This window comes from Gasterosteus aculeatus, chromosome 1 (genome assembly GCF_964276395.1).
Source record: "Gasterosteus aculeatus chromosome 1, fGasAcu3.hap1.1, whole genome shotgun sequence".
NCBI lineage: Eukaryota > Metazoa > Chordata > Actinopteri > Perciformes > Gasterosteidae > Gasterosteus > Gasterosteus aculeatus.
This window is the reverse complement of record NC_135688.1, coordinates 10,739,463-10,754,049: the sequence shown is the minus strand read 5'-3', so window position 1 is coordinate 10,754,049 and position 14,587 is coordinate 10,739,463. Positions and strand designations below refer to the sequence as shown.

The 14,587-nt window shown below is 46.3% G+C and overlaps 3 protein-coding genes across 7 annotated transcripts; 2 read left to right on the top strand and 1 right to left on the bottom strand.

Annotated features, from left to right (window-relative positions):
* Positions 1–3: 3 nt before the first annotated feature.
* On the top strand, positions 4–4,157 carry neu4 (sialidase 4). Of its 2 annotated transcripts, XM_040188321.2 has the most exons (4): positions 4–129; positions 875–1,122; positions 1,587–1,842; positions 2,786–4,157. In XM_040188321.2, exons 2-4 carry the CDS (start codon positions 922–924, stop codon positions 3,796–3,798), a joined length of 1,470 nt encoding a protein of 489 aa, XP_040044255.2. In that variant the 5' UTR covers positions 4–129; positions 875–921; the 3' UTR covers positions 3,799–4,157. The 2 variants fall into 2 exon arrangements, with proteins under 2 accessions (XP_040044255.2, XP_077954438.1); XM_078098312.1 differs by lacking the exon at positions 4–129 and having other exon boundaries at positions 827–1,122.
* A 109-nt stretch (positions 4,158–4,266) lies between these two features.
* Positions 4,267–9,644, top strand: lxn (latexin). Of its 4 annotated transcripts, none has more exons than XM_040188375.2 (7): positions 4,267–5,075; positions 7,666–7,839; positions 7,928–7,990; positions 8,332–8,506; positions 8,797–8,933; positions 9,184–9,246; positions 9,396–9,644. In XM_040188375.2, the coding sequence occupies exons 1-7, from the start codon at positions 4,938–4,940 to the stop codon at positions 9,510–9,512; spliced, it is 867 nt and encodes a 288-aa protein (XP_040044309.2). In that variant the 5' UTR covers positions 4,267–4,937; the 3' UTR covers positions 9,513–9,644. The 4 variants fall into 4 exon arrangements, with proteins under 4 accessions (XP_040044309.2, XP_040044300.2, XP_040044318.2 ...); XM_040188366.2 differs by having other exon boundaries at positions 7,663–7,839; XM_040188384.2 differs by lacking the exon at positions 4,267–5,075 and adding an exon at positions 7,242–7,416 and having other exon boundaries at positions 7,663–7,839.
* Positions 5,221–14,453, bottom strand: gfm1 (G elongation factor, mitochondrial 1). Its single transcript, XM_040188294.2, has 18 exons — positions 14,075–14,453; positions 13,787–13,939; positions 13,557–13,689; positions 13,096–13,300; positions 12,476–12,592; positions 12,117–12,267; positions 11,690–11,844; positions 11,266–11,341; positions 11,044–11,181; positions 10,644–10,745; positions 10,493–10,549; positions 10,258–10,395; positions 9,896–9,978; positions 6,593–6,755; positions 6,353–6,497; positions 6,100–6,260; positions 5,930–5,983; positions 5,221–5,688 (listed from the first exon to the last, which is right to left on the bottom strand). The coding sequence occupies exons 1-18, from the start codon at positions 14,147–14,149 to the stop codon at positions 5,557–5,559; spliced, it is 2,238 nt and encodes a 745-aa protein (XP_040044228.2). The 5' UTR covers positions 14,150–14,453; the 3' UTR covers positions 5,221–5,556.
* Between the last annotated feature and the right edge of the window lie 134 nt (positions 14,454–14,587).

Genomic DNA, 14,587 nt, shown 5'->3' with positions numbered 1-14,587 from the left:
GGAACAGAGAGAAGAGGCCATGGCTTTCAAACCCCCACAAACTAACACACACACGCACAACATTCAAATGCTGACACATTGTGCATTTTCCTCACAGAAAACCAGCCGTTCGCACAGTGCACTTTGAATGTAAGTACTCCGTAGTGGTTTACCCTTTTCCCTCTGGATCTGCATGTCCATTAGATGCTACTTCCACCTTATGTTTGTTTAATGAAATAACACAGGAAGGTTTTACTGACCCTCTGGATGTGTATTTGAATGTTAAATTGTAGTTGCTGAAGACATCAATGGGAATTTGTCTGCAGGTTTAGTTGTACAACAATGCCAGTGATACGATACTTTGTATCTAATTCACGTCAGTTATAAAGACGGCGGTGAGTTAGGTGGCCTATTTTAAAATCTGATTTGTATGTAGGTTATTCTGCTTGTATTACAATGTATTGAATAGTCTTACAAGTGTAAAGCATCATTGAAATGTAACTCATACTAAAGGTTATGTAGAACACCCTTAACGCAAATGGCATGCAGAGGAAGGTTTTTACTTCTCTGCTGTTAAAAACTCAAATGGCTTCACCAAGTTGTAAGCATAACTTAAAGTTAAAGTAGAAATGCTAATAATCCATGTGCAATAACTCTAGTGTACAATAACACACTCCGCTTACAAATGCTAAATTCTAGGATTTAAATTGCTCAATAACACGTACATATAATCCATTATTGTCAAATGTATAAATGTACCTATATTTACAATACATACATATGTATACGTGCACTTGTAACACTGTTTAACATTTTGACCTAAAAAGGTACCTATACACTTTTTTAATATTTCCTCTACCTGGTAGACATGCCGTTGTTTTTCATCCTTGTTTAGCTCATTCTCAGAAGAATTGGAGATACCTTGAACACACACCAGAGAGTATGGGGTCGCCCTATTTCCCAGCGAGGTCGGTGCTTTTTAAGAAGGAGCCCAACGGAGTGACGTACAGAGTGCCGGCGCTGCTCTTCCTGTCCCGCTCCAGGTCCTTCCTGGCCTTCTGTGAGGAGAGACTCAGCCCGTCCGACTCTCAGGCTCACCTGCTGGTCATGAGGAGAGGCGCTTTCCACAGGAACTATGTGGAGGTCAGTGTGGGGTCACTGGTTCTGGACTATGTGGCCTGCTGATTTTAGTTAAGTAAAAGGAGAAGTTCCTTCAAGATGCACAGCTCCAAATTCGTGTCACTGATTTAAAAGCAGGTTTGTTATGGAACAAATGTCGCCTGGACACAATCTGAAATAATAACAGTACTTGGCAACTACACTATATCCTCTAGATTTTCAGAGAAAAGAGCACCTTTGATTGTACAGATGCAATAAAACCATGAAGTCACACCTTCATGCTTAAGATTGATAAAGTAAAGAAATATTGAATAAAAACCAGAACAACAACAACGACGATAGTGGTAAAAGAAGAACATTTGAATGAGAAAATATGTAACCTGACACTTTAAATTCATTGCTACCTTTCCTGTTTTGATATAATGTAGCATGATTACATATTTTAGTACGTTTCCAATCTGGTTTCCTTCTTCCTTCCCTCTCTGCAGTGGGAGGACATGCGTGTCCTGGGCACCGCCTTCCTGCCGGACCACCGCTCCATGAACCCGTGCCCCGTGTACGACGAGTTCACGGACACTCTCTTCTTGTTCTTCATCGCTGTCCTCGGCCACACCTCAGAGTCCTACCAGCTGGCGACGGGCAACAACCTGACCCGTCTCTGCTACGTCTGCAGCACCGATGACGGAGTCACCTGGAGTCCTGTAACCGACCTCACCACCAAGGTCATAGGAGATACGATCAAAGGTCAGGGATACGAACAGGGGGAGATCTGCCGCGAGACAGACTTCCATGGTGTTAACAGGATTAACAACAAACAAAAGACAGCTTCATTTTTGCAGTGGAGTGGAGTTTCATAGGTTTTTGGGAGGAAACCCTTGTGGGGGCTGTGTGATATTTAATGACGTACCTCGAATGATGTCATTTCAGTCGGTATAAGAGTTAAAAAGAAGCGAGTTTGCAGGACCTGTGTCTGCTAGCTCTGCTCGAGTTTAGCAGCTAGACGCTAATTTAACTGCAGCACACGAGCATTCCTAGCTGATTTGTTGCATTGTGAATACCAGATTTTGATTTGATCTGGTGTTTAATTAAAGTGAATACTATAAATCTGAAAATGCCCTGTTAAGAAAAGATAACTGAGGTGGAAGATTTCCTCAATCATCGTAAACAAAGTCTCAGAAGTCAAAGTTGTCCTTCTCTGTTTATTTATTTGCAAAGGGATCAAAGATTGCAACAGCTACACACGAGAAGCAGTCCAAGCTTCTTCTCAGTAGTTCGGAGTATCTGTGTCTTGGCAAAATGTGAAAAATTTCTCACTATTAAACTCATGATCCGTTTTAGACAGTTAACCATATAAAAAAATGTTTATATTAACATATGATATATTGTTATATCATTCTATTTTTACATTACATAACTTTGGTTAAGTTAGTTAAAATTAGAAGACTAAATTCTGCTGCATGATATTAAGATTATGTAATTTGTAGATTCACATTTCTCAAATCTTTCACTTCTCACTTTTCTTGTTTTGTGATGTCCAAACTGAGAAGTGATTCCACCCTGAATAGATTCCTCCAATGATCAACAATGAACATAAGGGCATGTGTGTTGTGTTTAAAGACGGCCTTGCTCAAATGTGAAGATATTCTCTGCGTGCAGTTGGAAGTCACCTCCTCCTCTGTCCCTGCAGAATGGGCCACCTTCGCCCTCGGCCCGGGTCACGGCATCCAGCTGAAGTCCGGCCGCCTGTTGATTCCCGCCTACGCGTACCACATCGAGTGCAAAGAGTGCTTCGGACGCCTGTGCCGCACCACTCCCCACGCCTTCTGCTTTTACAGTGACACCCACGGGCGGACCTGGCGTTTCGGGGAGGCGGTGCCCGTGCCGGAGAGCGTGGAGTGTCAGATGGTGTCCGTGGACGAGGAGGCCGGCACTAATGTCCTGTACTGTAACGCACGCAGCCCTCTGGGTCACAGGGTGCAGGCCCTCAGCCTGGACGACGGAGCGGCGTTTCGGGAGGGGCAGCTGGTGCAGCGGCTGGTGGAGCCTGGATACGGTTGCCACGGTAGCGTTGTGGGATTTCCTGCCCCTTTGCATTCATGTCGTTCTCTTGATGATCACTTAGCCCTTAAACCTCTACATCCCTCCAGACACTGGACATCTGCCGTGAGTGGCTCAAGTCCCACCCCCTCTGTTGCCACCAGCTCCTCCGCACCCAATGATCCATATTTCCTCACCCCCACCTGGGTGGTGTACTCCCACCCAACGTGGACCACTGGGCGCAGGGATCTGGGCGTGTTCCTCAGCCTGTTTCCCCGTGATCCCGACAGTTGGCGGGGCCCCTGGGTGATCTACGAGGGCCCCAGCGCCTACTCCGACCTCGCCTACCTGGAGCTGGCCCCCTCTGTAGGTGCACCGCCCGCCGTGGCCTTCGCCTGCCTGTTTGAGTGTGGCACCAAAACAGCCTACGATGAAATCTGCTTCAGCATCTTCACCCTCTACGAGCTTATTGACAATCTGCCCCGGGACGTACAGCCGGGACAGAACAACGGTGGACGTGATGGACAGCGGGATGCCGCCTCGGGGACAGATCGTACTGGTGGACATGACGTCCGGAGGACGGCAGCTTCCCACGAGGCGCCGTGCGGGAAGAAGAGGAGGAGGAAGAAGAGCAAGTTGACTGAGATGTGCTCTGTGTGTTAGTTTTTCCCCTTTTAATGCAGTTTTAGTCCAGAATCTGTTTACTATTCACACTAATGAATAAAACCCTAATTATATGCATATGTTACAATCCAATGGAACTGCCGTAAAGTGTGTGATGTTTAATTCATGATGGAGCCGTTTTATTCAAACTTAGATTGTCAAAGGTATTAAGTATTTTTAAGTCAGTGTGTCCATCATTCATGACAGAATATTGTCACACTATATTTATAGTTACTATTGTAGTTTTCTAGCATTATTCAGGTGATGTGTTACATTCACTGCAACAATGAAATTTGTTTTTGATGATCATTTGTCACTTTTTAGAACACATTAAGCGTCATTAAAATATTCCTACATGACATGCTTCCTGTTCAAACTGTTTTGGCAATATGAAGACAGACGTCAAAGGCAATGGTCTAGTTAAACTATTTTAAGAAAAGCAAGATTCTATGGCAGTAGATCAATGATTATGGTTTATCGCCATCTATTTATCAAAACATGTTATTTATGCTTTTCAACCAAAACACATAACTTAATATTGAGATACAGCAGAGCAGAACGAGCCTCGGTCACGTATCCTCGTATCACTCTGTGGTCCACGATCTCTGAACAATATAAGAAATGATGAGCCCACTTTCCTTAACTTTCCCTTACGATCTTGAACTGCGCAGATTTAGCTTCTTCGCTATCCCAAATCACCACAACCAACATTTAATTTGGCTCAGTGAGTTTCCTCCTACTTTCGGTTTTTGGCAAACTGTGGACCAGTCAAGGCTGCAACCCATCAAGCTCACATAGTAAACAACTCCTCTAATCGGGTAACTGTTCCGAAACTTATCAGGGCTTCTCATTAGGCTGTTGAAACATGCAGAGCCTGGCAGCTTGAGTAAGTAACACGAGAGCCAGCGAAGAACAGAACAAGATACAGAGGAGCAATTTGTTTAGATAAGAGGGGAAGAAATATACAGATTGTGCCAATAAGTTAGACAGAATGATCTGGACAGTCTCTACTTTCTGCTCCCACCTCTTCTGTTATATAAACGCCACACTGACAGGAGGCGCATTTCCCTTCCTGCGCTCGTTCACACCAGTGGTTTTTCCCCCTTTTCTCCAGCATCGTTGTTTTACAGCCTCCTGCAATGAGTCTGAGCATCATCATTGTTCTGGCTGTGTTAAGTGGGGTAACTGGGAGCCCCAGTGTGGCGCCCTCGCCTGCAGCTGCGGACGCGACGGCTCATCCCAACAGCGTAGTGGAGGAAACGGAGATCTTTGGATGGGTGAGAAGCTTATTTTTTCTTTCTGGAGTTCAGTCTTAAACTGTATCGTTAATGTGAATATCCACAAATTGCTGCACAGAATGCTGCTGAACGAGAATGATGGAATTTTGTTGTTGAGACATAAATGATGTGCACAGAACTGCCCTTTAAAAGATGGTTGTGTATATCTCTCTTTGTTTTAGTCATTTTTACATCATGACCATTCTGTACATAGTATAAAAGCCACCATACGCTCCAGTCAAAAGGCAGAGCTTTCCTCATTAACAAGATCAAATGCTGCTAAAATCAAAGTAATAAATATTTTTTCTACAGGGGTCAGACCAAAGGGTGAGAAACTGCTCAAACTACAAAACGAGTTCTTGGTGGCTCCACAAATAAAAGCCTTATAGTTGCGTCACTGATGATGATGATGTAGTGGGTGTGGGAGGATGAGGGGCGTGGGCAAAGTCCAGTAGTACACATTTGGGAGATCTAACAGTTCTCAGGCCTTCCACTTGTTCTTCTTTGCAGGCAGCTGCCCTGTCGCCTCCAAGTATTTGTGCATGAGTTCCTCCTGTGAGGCTGGCAGACAGGCCTGGTACCTGCTGAACTCCATGGTGTACTCCCCTTTTCCCTGAACACACAGTAGATGGAAGATGTTAGTTTCTGAAATTGTAATATATTAATGGAAGTTGTTTCGCATTTTAAATGGTGCCAATAACAATCGAAAGGTGCAAATTCCTTGAACTGCCATTCATTGAATTGTCAGAATCTTTAATTGATTGTCAGCAGGGTTGACGTAACAAATACGTGAGTTTACCTTGCATTCATTTTCATTAGACCACCTGATCTTGAGATATGGAGGTGCAACTTACTTCAGTACCAGAGCGTAGTTCTGTGGAGTAACCAAACATGTCGTTCAGTGGAATCTGTTGGGAGAAACGGGCTGAAATGAGTTAAATGAGCGACGCTGAAGGACGGCGGGCCCGATGCCGCGAGGCTGCAGCTGCATGCCGTGCGGGAACGATTCAGCAGCTGGACTCACATCAGCGTACAGCGTGAAGAAGTCCTCGGCCCCGTCCTGTCCTGTGATGACTCCGTGCCGCCGGTTCACACCGGCAATCACCGTCCCCTGAAACTCCTGCGGTGCCACGATTTCCACGGACATGATTGGCTCCAGGATGGCCGTGTGTGCTTTTTCCATAGCTGGGAGGGGCGAATGGAAAGCGGTTTTGATCGCGTGCCGATAAGAACGGGTGTGGGGTCAAAACTGAACATGCGGGTCAGAGCTAACGCACCTTGTTTTAGAGCGCCCTCTCCTGCACGGATGAAGGAGATCTCGTTGGAGTCCACCATGTGATTCGCTCCATCTTCCAGGATGAACCGGACCCCTGAGATCTTGTGCCCGCTCAGGGGACCCTTCTCGCAGGCCTCCCTGAAGCCCTGCGGCACGGCGGGAATCACACATGACATTTCTAAGCTGCACATCCACATGGCTCTTCTCTCATTGTGACAGCATTAAAGTCAGGGAGGCTGACCTTTTCAACAGCCGGCACAAACTGCTTCGGCACGTTGGTTCCAACAGTCTGGTCTTCAAACTCCAGCTTTGTGTGATGCTCTGGCTCAAGAGGCTCAAGGACCCCGATGACTTTACCGTACTGCCCCGAGCCGCCGCTCTGTTTCTTGTGAGTGAAGTCAAACCTGAGGGGGGAAAAAAAAGGGACAAAAAATATGTTGAAGCAGCGCAACACATCCGTTAACCAGATGGTTCAAGGCTCTCTATGCAGCTGCATCGGTAACGGACGCCACATTATGAACTTTAATTATTTCTTTTTTGCTTTGTTCCTGCCAAACCAGATGCACCAATCACATCACAGTTGAAGCATCATTAGTCAGTAAAAACAAATACCCTGAACTTGGGTAGCGCTATAACTGCAAACAAAAACCAATAATTACAAATTTTCACCAAGTACACAAGTCCAAATAAACACCATGGATGTCTGCATGACCATTACTAGGATTCAAACAATACAAGTATCACATGAATTAGTGGTAATTTGATCTCGCTGTGTCAGTCTACACTGACAATTTAGCATAAGTCATAAATCATGTTCTTTAATGAAAGACTTGTCAGCCTACAGTAACTGCTTTAAACCCTGTTAAAATAACACTATGTTCAACATACATACATACATTTTCAAAGTTGCTTCAATAGGAAGCTAAAACCCGTCGCTGTCTCTTTAAGAAGGCGGTAGTCCTCCCTCACTCCTGCTGGAAGAGGAAGTGATCCTTCCACTTGCACAGAGCAGCCGACAGATACTTTCCACCTATCGAAGTAACAGCTGCAGCATTTGAGTCACAGGCAAGACCAGACTCCTTTTATTTCATTCTGTTTTTTCATCCTGTACTTTAGACGCAAGACTTCTACTTCTTTGCTTTCCATTTCCACACAGTGGATGTTTCCACTCTGTGGACCTGAACCCACCCGAGACGCAGAGCTCCACCCTGCGGACACGGGAGGGTCAAAGTCCTCCAGGGGTTCGAGGCCCATCCCTGCAGCGTCACTTTTAACCCTCTCACCGTCTCTCCCTTCTCTCTGAAATAACAGCAGCAAGTGTCGGTGGAAAAGGAGGCTGAAGAGAATGCGATGGCGACCGGGGAGCTGAATCCCAACCACTACCCGGCTCAGAGGGCCGCCAAAGTGGTCCAACACTACCTCAACGTCCAGTACGGCTCGCCATTCAGGCTGTTCGGGCTGCACAAGGTCCACAGTGGGAACGCGGAGGTCGGCTGAGCTGTTAACCGTTGTAGTCTGGTTTACAGTGGCGTTTTGACTTCAACTATCAACCGTGGTTATTTCTGACTTCTGTTAGGATGTGGCAGACTCCGGGAGAAAGTACCAGCTGGAGATCTCAGTGCAGGAGATCATCAACAACGTAAGACACGATTGTTCATCGCCAGTAGGTCGGATACGGGCGTGTTTCCTTCAGTCCTTCAGTCCCCGTACTCATTAACAGAGTAGCTTTCACAAATGTGCTTTAGATTTGGTTACATTTTCTGAAAAAAAAATCACCTCTCAGATACAAATCAATGTTTAACTGAATGCAATTCAAGATGTAATGTCAGATGTTTACAGAAAGATGTTTTAAGCAGCTCTTAGTAAAGTAAATAATCAGTCTTTGCGAAGAGACGAGGCGGTGTGGCGAAACCATGACTCACTAGTCAGCGTCATTGCTCTGTATACGACCTCCACTTCTGTCCTTTCTCCATTTGCTAGACTACGGAGAAATGCTCTGCAGAGGTTTTGTTTGGGAGAGCAGGAGAGCAGCGCTCGTCTCAGGTCCAGGTCTCCTGTGAGGAGCTCCTTAAAACCAGCACTGACGCGCAGCAGGACGCCTTGTTCCGAAAGTATCAAATGAACCAAAGCCTGCTGTCAGCAGAAAATCTACCTGGTGTGTACAAGAAAAGACCTCTGACCTCTGCACACGCCTCACAATGCACAAATGACGCAGTCACATATGGCCCAACCTGCAGTTTGAAAATTGCGGCATTTATGGTATTTCAATATGTCGTTGTGGTTTTTTTTTTGTTGTTGCGTGTTGTACTGGACAACACAACTGGCTGACCGCGTGAACCTGGATGGCGCAACATCCCGTTCATTATGAGCCCACACAGTTCATCTACAGTACCAGTCAAAACGTTCTCATACCACAAACTAGCTTCCTGACATTCTGACCAACAGACAGCTACGGTCACATGGAGCCGGACCACCAGCCCCTGTGGCACCTCGGCATCGTGGCCTCCAGCTCCGTCATGCTGAAGGAATCCACTGAAAACACTCTGTACAACATGGCTCAGGTGGCCAACATCATCCAGCTCGTAGGTTCCTTCTCTCCGTCCTTGGGTCAGATTATTAATCTTGATGATGAAAATTGTAGAATCTATTTACTGTAATAGTCACGCGTTGTCTCTCATAGACCCCTCTCTGACATAAAAGGGCAGTTTTTGGAGTTGGGGCAAACCAAACAAACGTTGGCAGATAATGAAGCTTCACAAACCAACTGCTGAGGAGCTTTTGTATTTGAAATGATTTCTCTCATTTAACTGTATTTTCCCTCATCTGCTGCAGGCCAGTGACAACAAACAGGTCAAGTTTGACTGTCACGTGCTGCTGCATGAGATGGTGTCCCAGGTAACTTCTTATTGAAACGTTTACCAGACTCGAGTTGGCTGCATTTCCTTAATGAATAGCTATAACCATTAATTTTGTATCAGAATGAGCTGTTAAAGCAGCGAACATCAGTACTCCCAGTTAAGGAGGTGTTCATGCTCTTTTGGCAGGAAATCATTCACTGGAAGCTGCTGTTCACCTGGTCTCCTCCAGACGGAGTTAAAGTTCTGCAAATGGAAAAGCTGCCACACTGCCATGATTGTAAAGTCCCACCAAACACAAACTAAACTGCTTGCAACACGACGTTGTGATGCTCCCACCTCGTAGTCAAATATCGCAGCATGAAGATATCCTTATATTCTGCTACAGTTGTAGTACTTTTGGTATTATATTTTAGTCACAACAAACCATTAATACAGTTTTGGGCGTCCTCTCTGTGTTTGTGAAAAGATTACATTACATTACAGGTCATTTAGCAGACGCTTTTATCCAAAGCGACTTACATCACACCCAAGGCTTTTTCACATTTTGCCCGGGGAGCAATTAGGGGTTAGGTGTCTTGCTCAGGGACACTTCGACATAGATCATGGGGCAGCCTGGAATCGAACCACCAACCTTTTGCTTCCCAGCACACCTTCTCTAACCCCTGCGCCACGACGACCCCACTTACTGAACAGAGCTGGTGATCGTCTCTCTGAAAGCTACTTTGGGCTTTCCCATCACGCAGGGACAGTTGTATTCTCTCTCCATCCTCTGAAACCAAAGAGACAAAGCTCATTATAATGGACAACGGATTCAAACATAAGGGTCGAGATGATTCCATTAAGGCTGGAGATCTCACACCGAAGCTCAGTAGCATTTAGTCTGTTGTGCAGCAACGTCTCATTTAAATCATCTTCAGATGAAACGATTGAAAATATCAATAAATCATTATGGAGTCGTAATTAAAAAGCACCAGTAAAAAGGGACCACATCAGAATGTGTCCAACTCATTGTCATCTTGTGTAAAACGTGCTGAACGTCCTCTGGTACCTGTGAGTAGATTTCGAGATGCAGCTCTCCCATTCCTGAGATGATGGTTTCTTTGCTCTCGGTGTCAAAATGCACTCTGAAAGTTGGGTCTTCTCTGGTGAAACGGTTGATACCTTTGGAGAATTTATCCAGGTCAGTCTGTGCAGAGGCAGGAGGCCAAGAGGAGAGATTAAAGAGGTCAAACTTAGACACTAGAGACGGTATGTCTGGGTAAATAAAACTAATCTTTTTTAACCTTGTTGGCTGGCTTTATTGACATGGAAATCACAGGCTCCGGGACGTGGATCGACTCCTGTGGGACAAATCAATAAAAAATGAGCACAACATTCTCCTCGTGTCTTGTAATGAAGATGGGAAGGAGCCATGCTTTCTGAGACGTCGTTCACCATGGAGAGGTTGGAGCTGGCCCTGGATGTGAAAGTGTCTCCGCTGGCACAGTCGATCCCAAACAGAGCACAAATATCTCCTGCGTAAACCTCGTCCACATCCTGAAAACGGCATGGATGGAAACAATGAGGACGAGATGTTCCATCACCATTGACCACATTGAAATGTCTCATTGTTTACTGATGTGTAGAGCTGAATGTGAAACCATTTCACGTCTTGTTTTGATGCAAGAACGATGGAAATACTCTGGTGCAAGAGGGGATGTGGTTGTTATCTGCACACTTTACTGATGCCAAAAGAGGAACCCAAACATGTCGACCTCTAAACGAGTCTCCGCTGTTTAAACCGCAAATGGAAAACTGTGACGTCCGGCATGCGGCCGATGACGACTTTTCTCACCTCCATCTGGTCGGCGTGGAGACGCACGAGCCTCTGGACTCGGACCTTCTTGCCCGTGCGCGTGTTGTAGATGTATTCGCCCTTCCTGAGGCAGCCCTGGTACACGCGCACGTACGTCAGCTGACCGAACCGCCCCGCCTGACAGTCACCACAGGAAACAACAAAGCGGATTAGAACGTCCCTCTTAAACCAAATTACTATTATTTTTTTTTTTAATTTTACCTCCAGTTTAAAGGCCAGACCGACATACGGGTTTGTGGAGTCTCTTGTTGGGTCCATTTCGATCTTTGATGTTTCACTGTCACAATTAGGTGAAAAGCACACTGACATTAGCACACAAACATTCTCATGACGGATACCGTGTGTAGATAAAAATGATCTGTAAATTGTATTAACGCTATTCCTTTATATTGCCTGTGTATTCCTGCTACTTGTAACAGTGACCTTTGTGGAGACGGAAACTATTTTAAATTATTATTATTTTTTTTTAAAACGTTGCGAGCCCAGACCAGACCTGTAAGAGGTCACACCTTCACGTATCGATCGCTTTAACCCCTCACCCATCTCAGCCCGGTGTTTGCCCTACTGTTATACCGTTATTTTGGGCTACAACTGTGACAAGAAGCTCGGTGTGGTCCACACTCACTCGTCGTTGAGGATAGCGTAGTTTTTGACTTCAGTGGGGGTGGGCAGGTAATCCAGGACGGCGTCCAGTAGAGGCTGGACGCCCTTGTTCTTCAGCGCTGTGCCCACCAGCACCGGCGTGAAGAGACGCTGCACTGTGGCCCTGCGGATTGCGGCCTGGAGGAGGTCAGGTGGGTTTTATTCAGCATGTACACTTCTCACGCATTGCTTTAGTGTAATTTACTTATCACGCCAAGAGATTATTGCGAAACTTATTTTAGAACTTTGAGTCATAGCTTGACAGGAAGTGATGTGCCAGAGAGATTTTACACAGAGAGATTAATAGAAAGATCGAAGGCCTTGTTATGATTCGGATGTCCCGAGCGTGCGCGCTCTATTTTATATACACACACACACACACACACACACACACACACACACACACAAACCTTCAGGTCGTCATTGGTTGGAACCTTTTCCTCCAAAAACATCTCTCCCAACATTTCATCGGCGTTAGCCACACACTCCACCAGCTCCTGCCGGCGACCTGCCGCCTCGGCGCGGAAATCCGCCGGGATCTCATCATAGCGGATAGTTTGACTGCGAGGAGGAGTGAATCATATTGTTGAGGAACAGAATCTCTGACACTGTGAAACAGGGAGAACTGTTGACCCCTGCAGCCTGTGCATCTTGTAATTCTACTGAAGCCAAGCGGTCGGCGATCAGGATCAACGGTGCGGTGAAAGCTATTCTTGCTGCTAAATGACGCTCGGTTCGTGCTCAGTCTCCCAGAGGGGCAATGCCTCACCCGAACGGTCCTTCAAAATACATGCTGCGCTCCTCTACCAGGTCAACGATGCCTCGTATGTTCCCCTCCAGGCCGATGGGGATGCTCACGAAGGCGGCGTTGTGGTTCAGCTTGGTTCTGAAGTGGAGAGAGAGAAACCACAGCCGATGACAACACTGTTGGTGCAATGATGATCTGGTGGGAGGTTAAAAGAGGCCCGGAGCTTCAACTTGTTGCTGTGTGTATCATGAAAACATGGCTGCAGCAAGTCTGCCGTCCAATTATCGTGAAATCCACGTCTACGCAAAAAAAAATCCAGGAAAGGCAAACTGGATTGATGTAGAAGTCACATTTAAACACACTATCGTGCCAATAGACCTGGCAGATATATTGATTTCAATCTGTATTCTGTTGTGATCAAGGATTTACATTGTAAGATCATGATTATTCGGTCTTAGCCTTTTTTAATTTCTTAGTCGCTGTTGTAACTTTACAAAAACTTTGACTGTCTGACGAGTAAATACAATATTAATGATACAGCGTGTACCGGTTTGGGATACGTAGCTCATGATTAGACCATATTGTTTTGATGAATAGATATAATTGATGCGATGTGGATCAAGTGAACATTTAACACATGCCTCATCTGCTGCAGGGCTCGGCTGGGGTTGGCCCCCGTGCGGTCCAGCTTGTTGATGAAGGTGAGGAAGGGGACGTTGTAGCGCTTCATCTGTCTGTTCACCGTCATGGTCTGACACTGGACCCCCCCCACCGCACACAGGACCAGCACGGCGCCGTCCAGCACCCGCAGCGCTCGCTCCACTTCGATGGTGAAGTCCACGTGACCTGGAGCAACAACGTGGACAGTGATGTTCAGAGAGAGACAGAGAGAGAAGAGGAGGAGGAGACCTTTTTCATAAGCACAGAAATGCTTGGCAAAGGATTAACGACTAGACATTTGCAACAGAAAGCCTGCAGCATCTTTTAGTCGAAGGCTCTGAAAATGTACATGCATCATAGGAAATGTCTGTTCCATAATAAGATTGAAGGTACTCCAGCCTCCGCGGCTGCGGATTTCCAAATCGAAGGCAACTTTTAATACCTGGTGTGTCGATGATGTTAATGTTGTGCTCCTTCCACACGGTGTACGTGGCGGCGGACTGGATGGTGATGCCTCGCTGTCTCTCCAGCTCCATGGAGTCCATGGTGGCTCCGACGCCGTCCTTCCCCTTCACCTGCACACCGCGGAGGAGGGGAAAGCGCGCGTGAAGGCACAACGTCTCCCCGTGAACATCACCTGGCCGATCTCCCGCGCTCCCGCCCGGCGCTCACCTCGTGAATGTGCGCTATTTTGCCGGTGTAAAAGAGGACCCGCTCGGTCAGGGTGGTCTTCCCCGAGTCGATGTGAGCGGAGATCCCGATGTTGCGGATCCTCTCGTTGGGAAAGATACCGGAGGAGCATGTCCGACAGCTGTTGATGAGCACCTGTAGAGACGGAGACAGATGATATGCAGCAGCCCCCCCCTGTGTGTTCAGCGATTGTGAAACGCAAAGGGCCGATGGCACAGCAGTTCAAGGGGGTCGGTTCAAAGGCGGTGAAGTAGGGTTACCCAACGTTACCTGTTTAAGAGTGACGCTTCCTGGAGCCAAGAGAGGCGTTTTTGCCAAACACAAACCCGCTTTTAATAGTCTCATTTTGATTTAAAAAACGGTTAGTCGAGCTAAGGGTGGTCGTATTGCTGCTTCTTTATGTAACCCCTGATTCCGACAACCCGGTGAATGTCACGCCGGGGCCCGGATGGCTGAGAAACGCGACTTCCGCATCTACGGAGACTCGGATGGGACAAGAGTGCTAATGTTTGCGTTGAACATGAAGCAAAGTAACAATCGAGGAAACTTATTTTTGTGTGTGAGTGTGTTAATGTGGATAATATCTACTAGATGTTATTTATTGTGTTTGAGGATAAAAGTCACACCAAAGCATAAACTCCAACAACGAGATGGTGAAAAGCCTCGTGCTGCTTTCATGTACAATCGGGTAATTTATCATTAATTTATTTATATTCAACCACAGAAAGGAATAGCATATTAGTTGTATTTAAATCAACCGCCAATATAGAAATGCAATGTATT

What these genes read in the sequence shown, in the direction of transcription:
- neu4 (XM_040188321.2), top strand. Translation starts at nt 922, where the DNA reads ATGGGGTCGCCCTATTTCCCAGCGAGGTCGGTGCTTTTTAAGAAGGAG. An exon ending in TCCACAGGAACTATGTGGAG is followed by an intron (nt 1,123 to 1,586) that starts GTCAGTGTGGGG and finishes CCCTCTCTGCAG; the next exon opens with TGGGAGGACATGCGTGTCCT. An exon ending in CATAGGAGATACGATCAAAG is followed by an intron (nt 1,843 to 2,785) that starts GTCAGGGATACG and finishes CTGTCCCTGCAG; the next exon opens with AATGGGCCACCTTCGCCCTC.
- lxn (XM_040188366.2), top strand. Translation starts at nt 4,938, where the DNA reads ATGAGTCTGAGCATCATCATTGTTCTGGCTGTGTTAAGTGGGGTAACT. An exon ending in TCCACAGTGGGAACGCGGAG is followed by an intron (nt 7,840 to 7,927) that starts GTCGGCTGAGCT and finishes GACTTCTGTTAG; the next exon opens with GATGTGGCAGACTCCGGGAG. An exon ending in GTCAGCAGAAAATCTACCTG is followed by an intron (nt 8,507 to 8,796) that starts GTGTGTACAAGA and finishes TCTGACCAACAG; the next exon opens with ACAGCTACGGTCACATGGAG.
- gfm1 (XM_040188294.2), bottom strand. Translation starts at nt 14,149, where the DNA reads ATGAGACTATTAAAAGCGGGTTTGTGTTTGGCAAAAACGCCTCTCTTG. An exon ending in TCCACGCCGACCAGATGGAG is followed by an intron (nt 10,746 to 11,043) that starts GTGAGAAAAGTC and finishes TGCCGTTTTCAG; the next exon opens with GATGTGGACGAGGTTTACGC. An exon ending in TTGTGCCGGCTGTTGAAAAG is followed by an intron (nt 6,498 to 6,592) that starts GTCAGCCTCCCT and finishes GCCGTGCCGCAG; the next exon opens with GGCTTCAGGGAGGCCTGCGA.